The sequence below is a fragment of the Helicoverpa zea genome, chromosome 3, assembly GCF_022581195.2.
Source record: "Helicoverpa zea isolate HzStark_Cry1AcR chromosome 3, ilHelZeax1.1, whole genome shotgun sequence".
Lineage (NCBI taxonomy): Eukaryota > Metazoa > Arthropoda > Insecta > Lepidoptera > Noctuidae > Helicoverpa > Helicoverpa zea.
In genome coordinates, this window is record NC_061454.1 from 13,485,597 (window position 1) to 13,497,544 (window position 11,948).

At 35.2% G+C, this 11,948-nt stretch overlaps 1 protein-coding gene across 2 annotated transcripts; it reads left to right on the forward strand.

The window, feature by feature from the left end:
- The first annotated feature begins 712 nt into the window (after positions 1-712).
- On the forward strand, positions 713-11,584 carry LOC124646109 (transcription factor SOX-14-like). 2 transcript variants are annotated; one of them, XM_047186181.1, is made up of 3 exons: positions 713-1,167; positions 9,235-9,556; positions 9,869-11,584. In XM_047186181.1, exons 1-3 carry the CDS (start codon positions 965-967, stop codon positions 10,034-10,036), a joined length of 693 nt encoding a protein of 230 aa, XP_047042137.1. In that variant the 5' UTR covers positions 713-964; the 3' UTR covers positions 10,037-11,584. The 2 variants fall into 2 exon arrangements, with proteins under 2 accessions (XP_047042137.1, XP_047042138.1); XM_047186182.1 differs by having other exon boundaries at positions 715-1,167; positions 9,235-9,541.
- The last annotated feature ends 364 nt before the right edge of the window (positions 11,585-11,948 follow it).

Below are 11,948 nucleotides of genomic sequence, written 5' to 3' on the forward strand. Positions count from 1 at the left end.
AATTACCTATTTTCGTGGCACAATACAGGGATAATTTTTCAAGGTCATATGGCTAAGACACTTTTGTAATTATTTTTTAACATGATGCAAGACGTTTTTTATTTCCTACTTTGCTTCCAATAAAAATATGTTTGCGATAAGGCACTAGGACAAAATACTTAACGGTCACTACATCGTACAGATGTATTACTACAAGACGACAAGTAAATATCCGTTATAAAATAAGTCACAGTAAAATTAAATATAGAAACAATAAAATACATTCAATTAACAAAGTATACTCTTAGAAGAACACACTACATGACAACATAATCCATTACAAATACACTTAACATTACATTCTAAACGATTAAACGTAATTACATCGATATCTTCAGAAACCAATAAACCAACAAGCCGCCTCAACATTCTCCCGCCAGTGTGAACCCGGTCTAATGTCAACAATTAATTTGTGCAAATCACCGGCCGCGCTCTGCGAATCGAATCAACATTCGATTGCGGCGCGTTCTTTTTGCCCCAAGATTGTGGTTTAAAAAGAAATTTAATCTTGCTAATAAACATGCAAACACGAACGCCGCTGCTACCTGTTGAAGCGCGCGAGACAAACGATTCCTCAGCCAATCACGACCCAGCGGCCGCCCACGGACGCTCTCCATTGGCCACTCACTTTAGAGGGGGGAAACCCAAGGGGGGACAAGGCAGAGTTCGCCGTTAACATGACACTAGCAAGAAAAGCGCCGCATTGAGCTTTCGACGAGCTTTTCACAACGCGCGCGGGATTTAATCGGTTCGCAATATTTTGAATGTAACGCATAAATTAAAAATAAAATTCATAAAAATACTACACTAAATACAAAACTGACATAAGTTCGTTTTTGAAAATAATGCGCGTGCAGTACCGGTGTGGCGTAAATTGATTTTTTTGGAAAGTTGTTTTTTTAAAGCCGTCAAAATTGATCTAACAATGTCTCTGGGTAAACAGCCCAATGACCATATAAAGAGGCCTATGAACGCCTTCATGGTGTGGTCGAGGGGGCAACGTCGGAAGATGGCGCAGGATAACCCTAAGATGCACAACTCGGAGATCTCCAAGAGGCTGGGAGCGGAGTGGAAGCTGCTGACTGAGATGGAGAAGAGGCCGTTCATAGATGAAGCTAAGAGGTTGAGGTGAGTTAGTGGGGTATCCTTAAGAATACATAAATGTTCATTTTTAAATGGGGTGGAATTGTATTGTTTTCTATTTTTCTCAGTTAGGTTTTTGAAAAAAATGGTTCTAAATATCACAAGTTAAAGAAAGTTTGAATTATTATAATGTAAATGCGTCAAGATTAAATTATATATTGATTTATTTTCAACTTTTAAAACTACCATTTCTCTAACTTTTAAAGAACGGCATTTTACTATGAAATAATTTATTCGTGTTGTGATGATTATTATAAGTATTCTACCCTTTAATATGGGGAAATAAAATAGCATCGTTTTTGTTAATTTATAAAAAATAAAAGATACAATGCTTACCAGCAATAAATTATTTAAACAATTTAACCATCGTTATAGTTTGGAAAAGGATAGGCTCCTCTTTTTATCTTTTCAACCGGAACCTACAATACTTTAATTAGCAAAAGGAATGCTTTCATTCAAATGATCACCTAACTATCACTTATAATACCACAAGAGCTTCAAAATTATCGGGTATTTTCCGATAGGTTCGTTGCAAACAAATGAAGGAGTCAAGTTTTTCAGGTTAAAAAATAACGAGCGCGAAGCGCGAGTGATTTTTCCTGAAAAACTTATTACTTTATTTGTTTGCAGGGAACCTTGAGGGAAATGCCAGATAATTATGAAGCTCGTGTGGTATTCGGGAGATTATTTTTCCGTCCCAAATGTCGGCCACAACCTGTCAGTTTGACGTAGCAACGACCAGAGAAAATATTCAAAAAATTTTCAGTATAATACCATGTAGGTTGTACCACGTGACGTCGAATGGTGCAATTCTATTGGTCGATATTTGGGTCGGAAAAATAATCTGTTTAATTTCGAAATTTTTAACCCTTTACTACTCATACTTGAAACCGAACAAATATTTGTAACCATCCCCAAGTTTTTTTTTCAACAAAAAAATCAAGATAATTAAACTGACTTAAAGAAACCACACACGGTTAACCTTTCATTTGTTAAGCAAACAACACTCTTAAGTATTTAATTTCTCTTCGCATTCATTATCTTCTTTTAATTTCATATCTGTGGGCAAACATTTAACAAAAGCCACACACCTTATATTGCGTTATCTGTGGAACAAAAAAATAGTATTTGTTTAGGTATACCATTTCTCTACGGAGCGGTTTTAATTGTTTTAGAATTATTTTTGTTAAATGCACTACTTGTTTTTATTTCTTAAATGATATTCGTTGTTTGATAGACACCGGTTTCACCTGTGACTATTGGAAACTACTTCGCGCACTTGGATAAATGGTAGCCTACGCCTCGAGCCTTCCTTGATGAATGACCTATCGAACACTGAAATATTTTTTTCAAATGACACTGAAACAAACTCGAGCACTGAAATATTTTTTTCAAATGTGACCTGTAATTCTTCAGAACAGTGCGTTCAAGCAAGCAAACAAACTTTTCAGCTTTATAATCGGAACTAACGTGGAACTAACTCATATTTCAGTGTAACCATCCTGTATTTAGGCCTCTACCCTCTTTATTTCTCTCTAATTTTAGGAAAATAAAGGAGCTGACAATTAAGCTATACTTACGCGTACATCCTTGTTGTCCCGTAAATACCTGATGTTAGTAACCCATTACTTACTTTTTGGATTTTATATAAGTAGTCTGATTCGTTTCCTAGGTATACAACTAATTACCTTAGAGTCATTGTCATTACATACTTGCATTGCTTGGCAGTATGTTAGGCTAATTACGTGCGAAATAGTTACCTTGTCGTCCCGGTTCCGTATGAGGTTACATCAAATTAATCTTTGCTGCTTTTTAATTAGCCGATAGATTCGCAGCTGTTAGGAATAGGTATCGGTATGAATATAGGGATGGATTGGTATTGCGCGCATTACAACGGTGTCTAGCCGATATGAGATAGACTGAAAAGCTTGATTGGGTTCACGGTTACCTGCAAAATAATGTGTCAAAGGCCAACACTCATTACCTTTTGAAGTCCTGATCTATACCTACTTAAATTCTTAAGCCTCAAAAACATCTCTCATCGTCTCTCTGCTGCAACTGAGATGATTATTTTTGCACCTGAAAATTACTAGATAATAAGTTATTTTTAACGAATTACACCAATGGCTGAAGCTTTCAATTCGGCTATTTGTATGATATTTGTTTCTTGTATTGGTACACTGTGTTGTTGGAGGGTTTAATCATAATCTGTTCCGTAGTTTTTCATGAAAGCAAATCCACACATCCGAACATATTTTCACATTTATAATAGGTACATATTGTTTAATTAAATAGACCGTTTAGCGACACAATTAAGTAAATGTGTGAACAGACGCCGCCGGATGTATGACGTTCTTATCTCTTGATAATTAGATATAAATGTGGGCTTTTCTTACTGTGTGTTTGATAATTTTATGTTGATCATATAATAGTGTATTTGATGGTAGGTTTTTAGAGTGTCTGTGCTTTTGAGACCTGATAGTTTTGGGTTAATACAACAGCTTTAAAACATAACTGAAAAACACTAGGATATCTTTGAATAATACGATATCAAACAGTTCCTGAAATTATTCCTGGTTTTATATCATAACCAGCTGTGTGCCCTGCTTTCATCCGAGTGTCGAGCTTAGAGACTTTCTTGCTGCACCTGGGTAAACGAATATAGATATTGTTATAACTGTAAAGTTCTATCGACATCCGTTTCGTAATTTTTGCGGGAAGAGGAGAACATAATTTTCATATTTATACCTTATGATATTGTAGATCCAAAATCGTTTTATATGTATTTTGCTCAAATTATAATGAAAATAAATCAATTTTTTATTTTAAATCGAGAGTAAGTAAAAACCTGCCTGTACCGACTTAGTGGAAAAGTTACATTTTTCCTTATCTATTTTTTTTACAAATAAACCTACTGTAGTATTTCCATGGAATAATACACGCCCACTTATCTTTCAGCATTATGGTACCTATCAGTTTTTATTGTCAGTGATTCATTCATTCTTTACAGTCTATGTGTACTTTTATCTTGAAGTTGTTTTCTCACTCAATACTCGTAATGGGAGATTATTTTTTTTCCAGTAACTGATGCATTTACTTATTATCTAACAATATTTGTTCTTTATGAAAATAACAAAGTTTTCAACAAATAAGTTATTTGTTGATCATTCTTTAGTCGTCCATATTCAAAGTCAAAATAAGTTATTGAATGTGCACTATTAGATAAGCCAATTGTCACATCAATATGTATTTACAAAGGACAAGACCCCCAAAAAAGCATCTCATTCGCCACTTTCCAGTGTTATGGCTGGAAAGAAGACACAGTGATGAACAAACTTCCCAGCAACACAGCTCTCTATTACAACATATTGCAAAATTCCAGTATTTATACAGTATTAATTACTGAAATTTTAGTAGATATTTTAGGACCAAAAGTAGGGAAAACCACTCAAATCGGCACTAGACTGCAAAACTAAAACTGAACCTCACTAAAACTGGTCCTTTCGTCCGCAAAAAACACAATCTAGAACCCTTTCAAAAAAGGAACTCAACTACGCATCACAAATTGGCAACAAATCAATTTAATCTGTCCATAGAGGTCGGTGAGAGGCGACAATTATCTGTTATTCATTGTAATAATATCTAGCATTGTTGGGGAGCGTTATCTGGGGTTGCCAGAGCCATAAAAATGAGCTTATGTCTCGAGTCTAACTCGGGTCGAATATAGAGCTGTTGTTGCGAAATCGGACTTAATTGTCTGGGTTCTAAAAGGGTTTAAATATTTTTGTTATTATCGGTTGATGTGTTTTTGATTGTAGATTTGAAAAAAAAAACGTTAACAATGTTTTAAAGTTGCGTTACGGAAATAAGTTGGTCGTTTTAGAACTTCCTAAAAACCTTTTAATTTAACAATTCTTATTGGCTACATTTCTTCTGTTTAACTCTTCACAGAGTAAGGTAGAAAGTACTAAAATTACCCTAAATGCAGACTTTCTTTAACTTATCTATTTACCCATTTGTGTTTAAACTTTTCGAATACTGCATTTTCTTCATAATTTTTAATACCTCTTTTATATACATATTTTTTTATTAATAACTCTATATTTTTTTTGTTATAATTAAAAAAATATGTAAAATTTAAATTGAAATAATAATTACTTGGAATTAATTCCTTTGTTCCTTTGTTCTTTATAAATTCACATATCTTCGCATTAACATTTCTATATAAGATAAAGCAGTAAGAATTAATTTGTTAGGGCAAGTTTATTAGCGGGGCGCGCGGCTGGCACGCTCCGCGTCACTATTCATTTGTTACCCATATCTTACTTAAACGTTAGGGACTTCACTACAAAACTAAGTTTAATACAAGTCAATTTTAATCTTGATCTTGAGCGAGCGACGGAAATCTGATACCTACAAAAAAAGCGATGTTTGAGTTTGTGTCGTCACTCATATTTTTCGCACAAATTCATTATCAATTTCTGGTATTTGTAATCCAGAAGAGTGATAGAGTTCATTTAGACTGGTGAAATCAACCCCTTAGTGACACCAACACCTTCAAATGTGGTACAAAACCACGTTTGGCCCTGTTTTATTTAGATATATACGGCGGATACATCAGGATTTTTATGCGTGTGCTATAATTAGCTCAGGAAGCGATTGAAGGAAACAACATAGTTTTAAATAGTTCAATTCGACTAATATATTCGTACGTACAACATCGATTACATTATAATATACAGTAGGTATATTATAATTATTATTCATTATTCACTTTAAAGGCGCTATTATAACAGCGATTGTTACAATCCGATAACAAGAACTAGAACCCACGTGGTTCAAACAAATGTCTGCTGAATCACCTTTATTCATCATTTATCGACAACATACACGTTATCTTCGACAAATAAGTTAAAATAACTGTAACTTACAATAACCGCTTTGTACAGTGACGTGACGCTCAACAACAATGAAATCAATTGATAAGTAATATCTTTTCAGTGAATGGTAGTTACAGGATTGTGGGCTGAAATTGTAGATCATAATGTTGTATTTGTTAAAGAAATAATGTTTTTTTTTTACATTTTTATGTAGTTAGGACTATGCGCAACGGCTAAAGAGACGTACAAAAATGCTAACATTCAGTTTTAATTAATTGCTAATAAGTATTAACATATTGGTTCATTACGGAGCCCAGCGTCAGCATCCCTTTAAAAAATTATGCCTTAGCTACAGTTCTTCAGCTTAGCATAATTTTTGGCTAGTAAGCCTAAAAAAATAATTAGCCTTTTTTGTACTGATCGTTTTGAAAGACCATTTATTTTGCATTTTGCTGATAAAGTAAATCAAACACTGAATTTTATTATCGGTCAATAAAAATGAAAATGACACACTGTACATTTTTGATAGGGCTTACAAATCCGTATAAGGATGAAAGGCGATACGGCGACATAAGACCGGCTAAAAAGTTTGATTGGATTCACGATTCCACTAAATGACATACATATGTAGGTATTGCTGGCTCATCGATGTCATCAAGTAACATTACCGAAGCTCGAAAATTTTCTTGGTAAAAAGACTGATTTTCCAAACAAGATTCAACCAAGACCAAACCCAGAAGCTACTTAATAAAACTTTTTCAATTGCTCAATAGCCCCAGACATTTCTGACCGTTATTGAGTCCTCAGATTATACGGTCCGATCAAACAAGTGATAAAAATAAGTATGGAGGTAAACAGGCGCGCCTTACACCATTGTCTGACCGATAACAGTGGGAAGACACCATGGCGTCCCCTAGCCCTGTCACTTACATCAATACTATGGCTTATTGATTTTGTAACCATTAGATAGATGTTCATATTTTATTCGATAGAATTTTGGCGTTCAATCTGGGTTCTCTAGTTTGTAGTAAATTGAGTCCTGGCTGTGATTGGCACATCTTTGGTAGTCCTTATGTCAGCTGGAGCCAGATTTAACAACGAGTTTTACCAGGAGGTCTTCCTTATCGGGTTGCCCGAGTAACTGAGTTGAGGAGATCAGATATAAAGAGGTAATCGGTCCATGTAAAAAACATTGTCTCAGCTGCATCCGATCAGACTGGAAGCTGGCCCAAAAATATTTGGGAAATGCTCAGCGGCAGATGATATCGTCTAACGGCAGCGCGTGTTTAAAATTGTGAAGACAGGATGATAAATTGTTTTAAAATAAATAAATATCAATTTGTTCCGGTCGACTGACACCAAAACAAAATTGCGCAGCAGGTTCAAAGTGCAAATAAGAGCAAACATGATTTTTATTAGAACTATCTCGTCCCTTCTTCGAAACCCACCAAAATTCTTTAAAAAAATATATCGATTCAACGTACAATCACACAACACTATCTATACCAAAAAGCATTAATAAAAAACCCAATAACTTCTTATTGACGTTCCAAATTCAATAAACACATAAAGCGATCGTTGATATCGAATCATGTATAAATATATCGATATTTACCGAATTCGATTAGTTCCATAGAAAAAATACGCCAAAAACGTGTTCGATAAAAATGCTGCGATAAGTTTTTTCTTGACCAAAGATATTGTGATATTTTCCTTGAAGATATCGTGTTTATTTGGTTAACAAACTGTAATGAAAGAAGTGATAGTGTGAGTTCGATGACCTCAGGTTTTTGGTTCCAAAGATAGGACAGTTTCTTTCAATACTGATAAATGTGTTTGGTGTGAATAGGCTGGCTACTCGTCTATGGAAAATTTTGTGATAGGATAAATAGAGGATTTTGTAAAGTATTTCTGAAACTGATAATGGTAATCGACTTCTATTAGGTAACTATCGAATAAAAAATGGAATATAAAGCCTACAATAATTGGAAATAATAATTATAGGTAGAAATTAACAAGCAAGTAAGCTTATACACAGACTGTGTCGAGTCAAGCTTCAGAAAACATGTTACAGTTCAAAAACCTCACTACCAACATCAATCTTTTTTCATTTCAAGGGTGTTGAGAAGTTGAGATTGCCTACACGTTGCGACATTCATACAAAAGACCATCTAGGTACAGAGCGTCACCTATTGAGCTGCATCGCTATTAAATGGCTAGAAATACTGTCATAGTCACCGTGATGAAACATATTAAAAACATTGGATCATATTATGTCATCATCAATCGCTATCCTGAATCATGACGTGCGCACTTAGCCATCAATGCAATCGAAGACCAGCTAATAAGTCAGACAACTGTAAACATAGCATTAATAGCAAATTAAATAAAAAAATAAATCTAAATCCGCTGCACAATCAGACTCAACAAACAGTCGCATTGAAACCTCAGCGCAATGACGAACTATCATCCGCCGGCGTGGTCCACTCGAATAATTACAATCGACTCGCTGACAATCGCGATTCTATCACAAAGCTCGCATAATCGGACGCTGTGTCGACTCATTCCCAACACCACAGGACGTAAACACACACCCACACACACCAAAATCAACTCTACTCCATAACAATACAATCCAATTTTGCTTACATTTGAAATGCACATAGTGCAGTCGTATACACAGATACCCGATTGTGACTGGGACAATGCAATAATCCGCGCATTGTTGAATCGACATTGTTGTTTTAAGGGCGGCCAGGCGTTCGCGACAATTGCACGCTTTATTGCATAAATAATAATGTTATATCGCCCAGCGGCGTTTCATTGTGGCATTTTGACGCTAAACTTATAGTATTGTGGGGCGAATTGAGTTATGCATTCGATTTCAGAGGCATAGGATATCTTCCGCGTTTGTTTTCGCTGATAATTCTCGAAGTGTTGATGTTTGTTCGAGAGCGAGGCCGCGACGTGAGGGCCAACAATTGTGACGTGGATAACGTTTATTCAGATATCGCAGTCTGGTATTAAAAATAAAATATAGAATGTGGCATAAAGTAGCCATACCTGATGGAAAAGCTAGTGTATTTTTTTAGAACCAACAACAATGATTCAATAAGACAACAAAATATTTGAGCATATGGCCACGATTTTAAAATTATTTTCTTTTTCCTAGGGCACTCCATATGAAAGAACATCCCGACTACAAATACCGGCCACGACGTAAGCCGAAACCGCTTGTCAAGAAGGAACCTAAATTCGGTTTCGGCATCAACGGCCTGATGGCACCGGTACCAAGACTGGTGACTCCTTCGGTACCACACCCGGTGCATCAACAATTGCACTCGATGCCTCACCACTTACTGCCGGATAAACCTGAGTTGAGCAGAGCATTGTTCCCGCCACTGCCGTACCCGTTCTACCCGTTCGCGAAGCTACCCTCAGATGATGGAAAGCTAGCTGCCGAGTTGGCGCATTTGCAGGTAATCTTCAGTAAGGTATTGATTTGAAAATATTTGCAATTACTATCTGACTCACCTCACCCTTTTAAGTGTTGTCCATGTGCTGTTTTACATTTTGTGGTTTTAATGCCAGCCTATTTTGGCACCCCCTGTCGAGGTCTATACATGGATCTATTCTGTCACAAACTCTCGTGGTCTACAGAGGTATTATATACTCAGCACATTGATAAAAAATCTGGAGACACGCCTTCTTTATAGACGAACTTTAACATCTTGTTTGTAAATGTTTCTATATATTTGGTTGATTGATCTAATATTATGTATCTAAAACTCTCATTTCTTCTGCAGGCACTATACGGCGGCGCGCTCTACAGCAGTGCTCTATACAGCAGCGCCCTCTCCCCCTGCGGCTGCCCCCCTCGCCGGACCCCCTCCCCTCCTCCCGCTGACGTGAAGCGTCCCGTCGCCTACGTCCTCATGAAGAGCGACGAGGAACCTCCTCAGCACGTTATCTGAAGGCCGGTCGCGCTCCCGGCGAGGGTCTGGCCCTCGCACTGGGAGCGACCTTCCACCTCCGTACAGGAGCGCGAGACCAGCTCACCTGACAGTGTCTAAGACTGAATGGAAGGACTTATTAGAACAAACTCTGTGAATAGGGATGTGACATCGATTCGGCCTTTGTATTAGTTTCGGCGATAAAGTGATTTCAAAAAAAGAACAGTGATTTTGTTTTTATCGGCCAACTACATATAGCTGCGAAGTATTGTATGTGAAGGTGGAATGGTGCTGTTCGTGAGTATGCAATGATGATGAACTCTGTGCAATCAATGTTACTGTTAATGTGCAATGTACCTTATTTTAGTTTCTCGTGAGGAGCACCTCGCACTTTGAATAGATAACATATCATAGAATTTACTCTTCAACTATGTACTTACTAGACGTTAGTTAGGTGAATTAATGACAATTTTATAAGAAAGGAAAGAAAATTGGAGACTTTCAAACAGTGTTACCCAGACTTTCTGTCTTATGCATCAGAAAAATAATATGTTTTCTAATATTTTTTATAGTTTAGGTACCTCGTTACATACATCCCATTTTATTTGTTATTTGTAACACTAAAATACTGTATCATTTTTAGTACCGACACAGAATTTGTCTATAAATAAATATATCTCAACCCTGATGCATCAAATGTATGTAATCACTAATAATTGTAGTGCAATAATAATGTAATGAAATATAATCAAAAACATTCATAATAAAATAATCGTAAGACTTTGAACACGATTAAAGTAATTCTCACCTCTAAGACTATCACTCTTCTTTATCGATATTTTCTTGCTTGTGTATACCATTTATCGATGGTGCATGGAAATATCGATATTGGAGCGTCACATCACTATAATGTGAATTATAGTTTTTGTAAATAGCACTTGTATGTAAATAAAGTCGTTATTTTGGTTATAACATTATGTATAGTGAACTTAATATTTAAGCAAATATTGTTTTAATAATTTCGTTATATAAATATTTTAAGAATAAATTCAGTTCGATTATCTCATGAATCAAAATGTAATTCAATGTCGGTATGTTGTTACGTTATTTTCTAAATTGACCACAATGTTTAAATAAACTGTACGAAATCTTCACATCTTTTATAGGAACACAGGTATTTTGAATTAATTTTAGAATTTTCTCATCTATATTTTTATTTAGGGCTCGAAATACAAAAATAGAATCTACTTATTTTAAATTCTAGATGTTTACTTTTTAAACGATTTTGAGAGCAATGTATGACAAACTTATGTAGAGTTTTGTAGCATCGAAATGTTTTTATATATAAGTTTTATGTTCGTTCACCCACCGATAAATACACATAGATAGAAGTTATTTGATATAATTTAATAGTTATTAAATAATGTTTGTAAATGGCTAATTAGTGACTTAATTATTGTTGATATTATGTTATTGTTGAGATTTAAGTTTTATAGGTTTTTAAAGTTGTATTCGAAGAATGTTTGATTTTTATAATGATACGAATAATAAACGATACATCGGAATAAAGTACTTTTGTTTCTTTTTCCTTCCGTATAACATTATCTCTCAACTTAGTTAACATAGATAGATAGATTAGGTAATAACTCAAGTTATCAAGAAAATAATTAACTTTCTTTCTAACCCAGTAGGGTAAACGAAATTTTGTTTTCCAAAATTATTACAATCTTTATAAGTTGAAGAAATCATCTAAATTCCTAATTCATCATGGCTAATCAACCCTTTTTACGTGTAAGATTACAAAGAATAGCACTATCGAAAGCCTTTTTAGATTTCCATGGTTATCAAAATCCGCCATCCTTAGGTACAACAGAGAACATTTCTTCCATATTCATCAAATAAACAAAACAAAACTATACTCGTCCTTACAAAA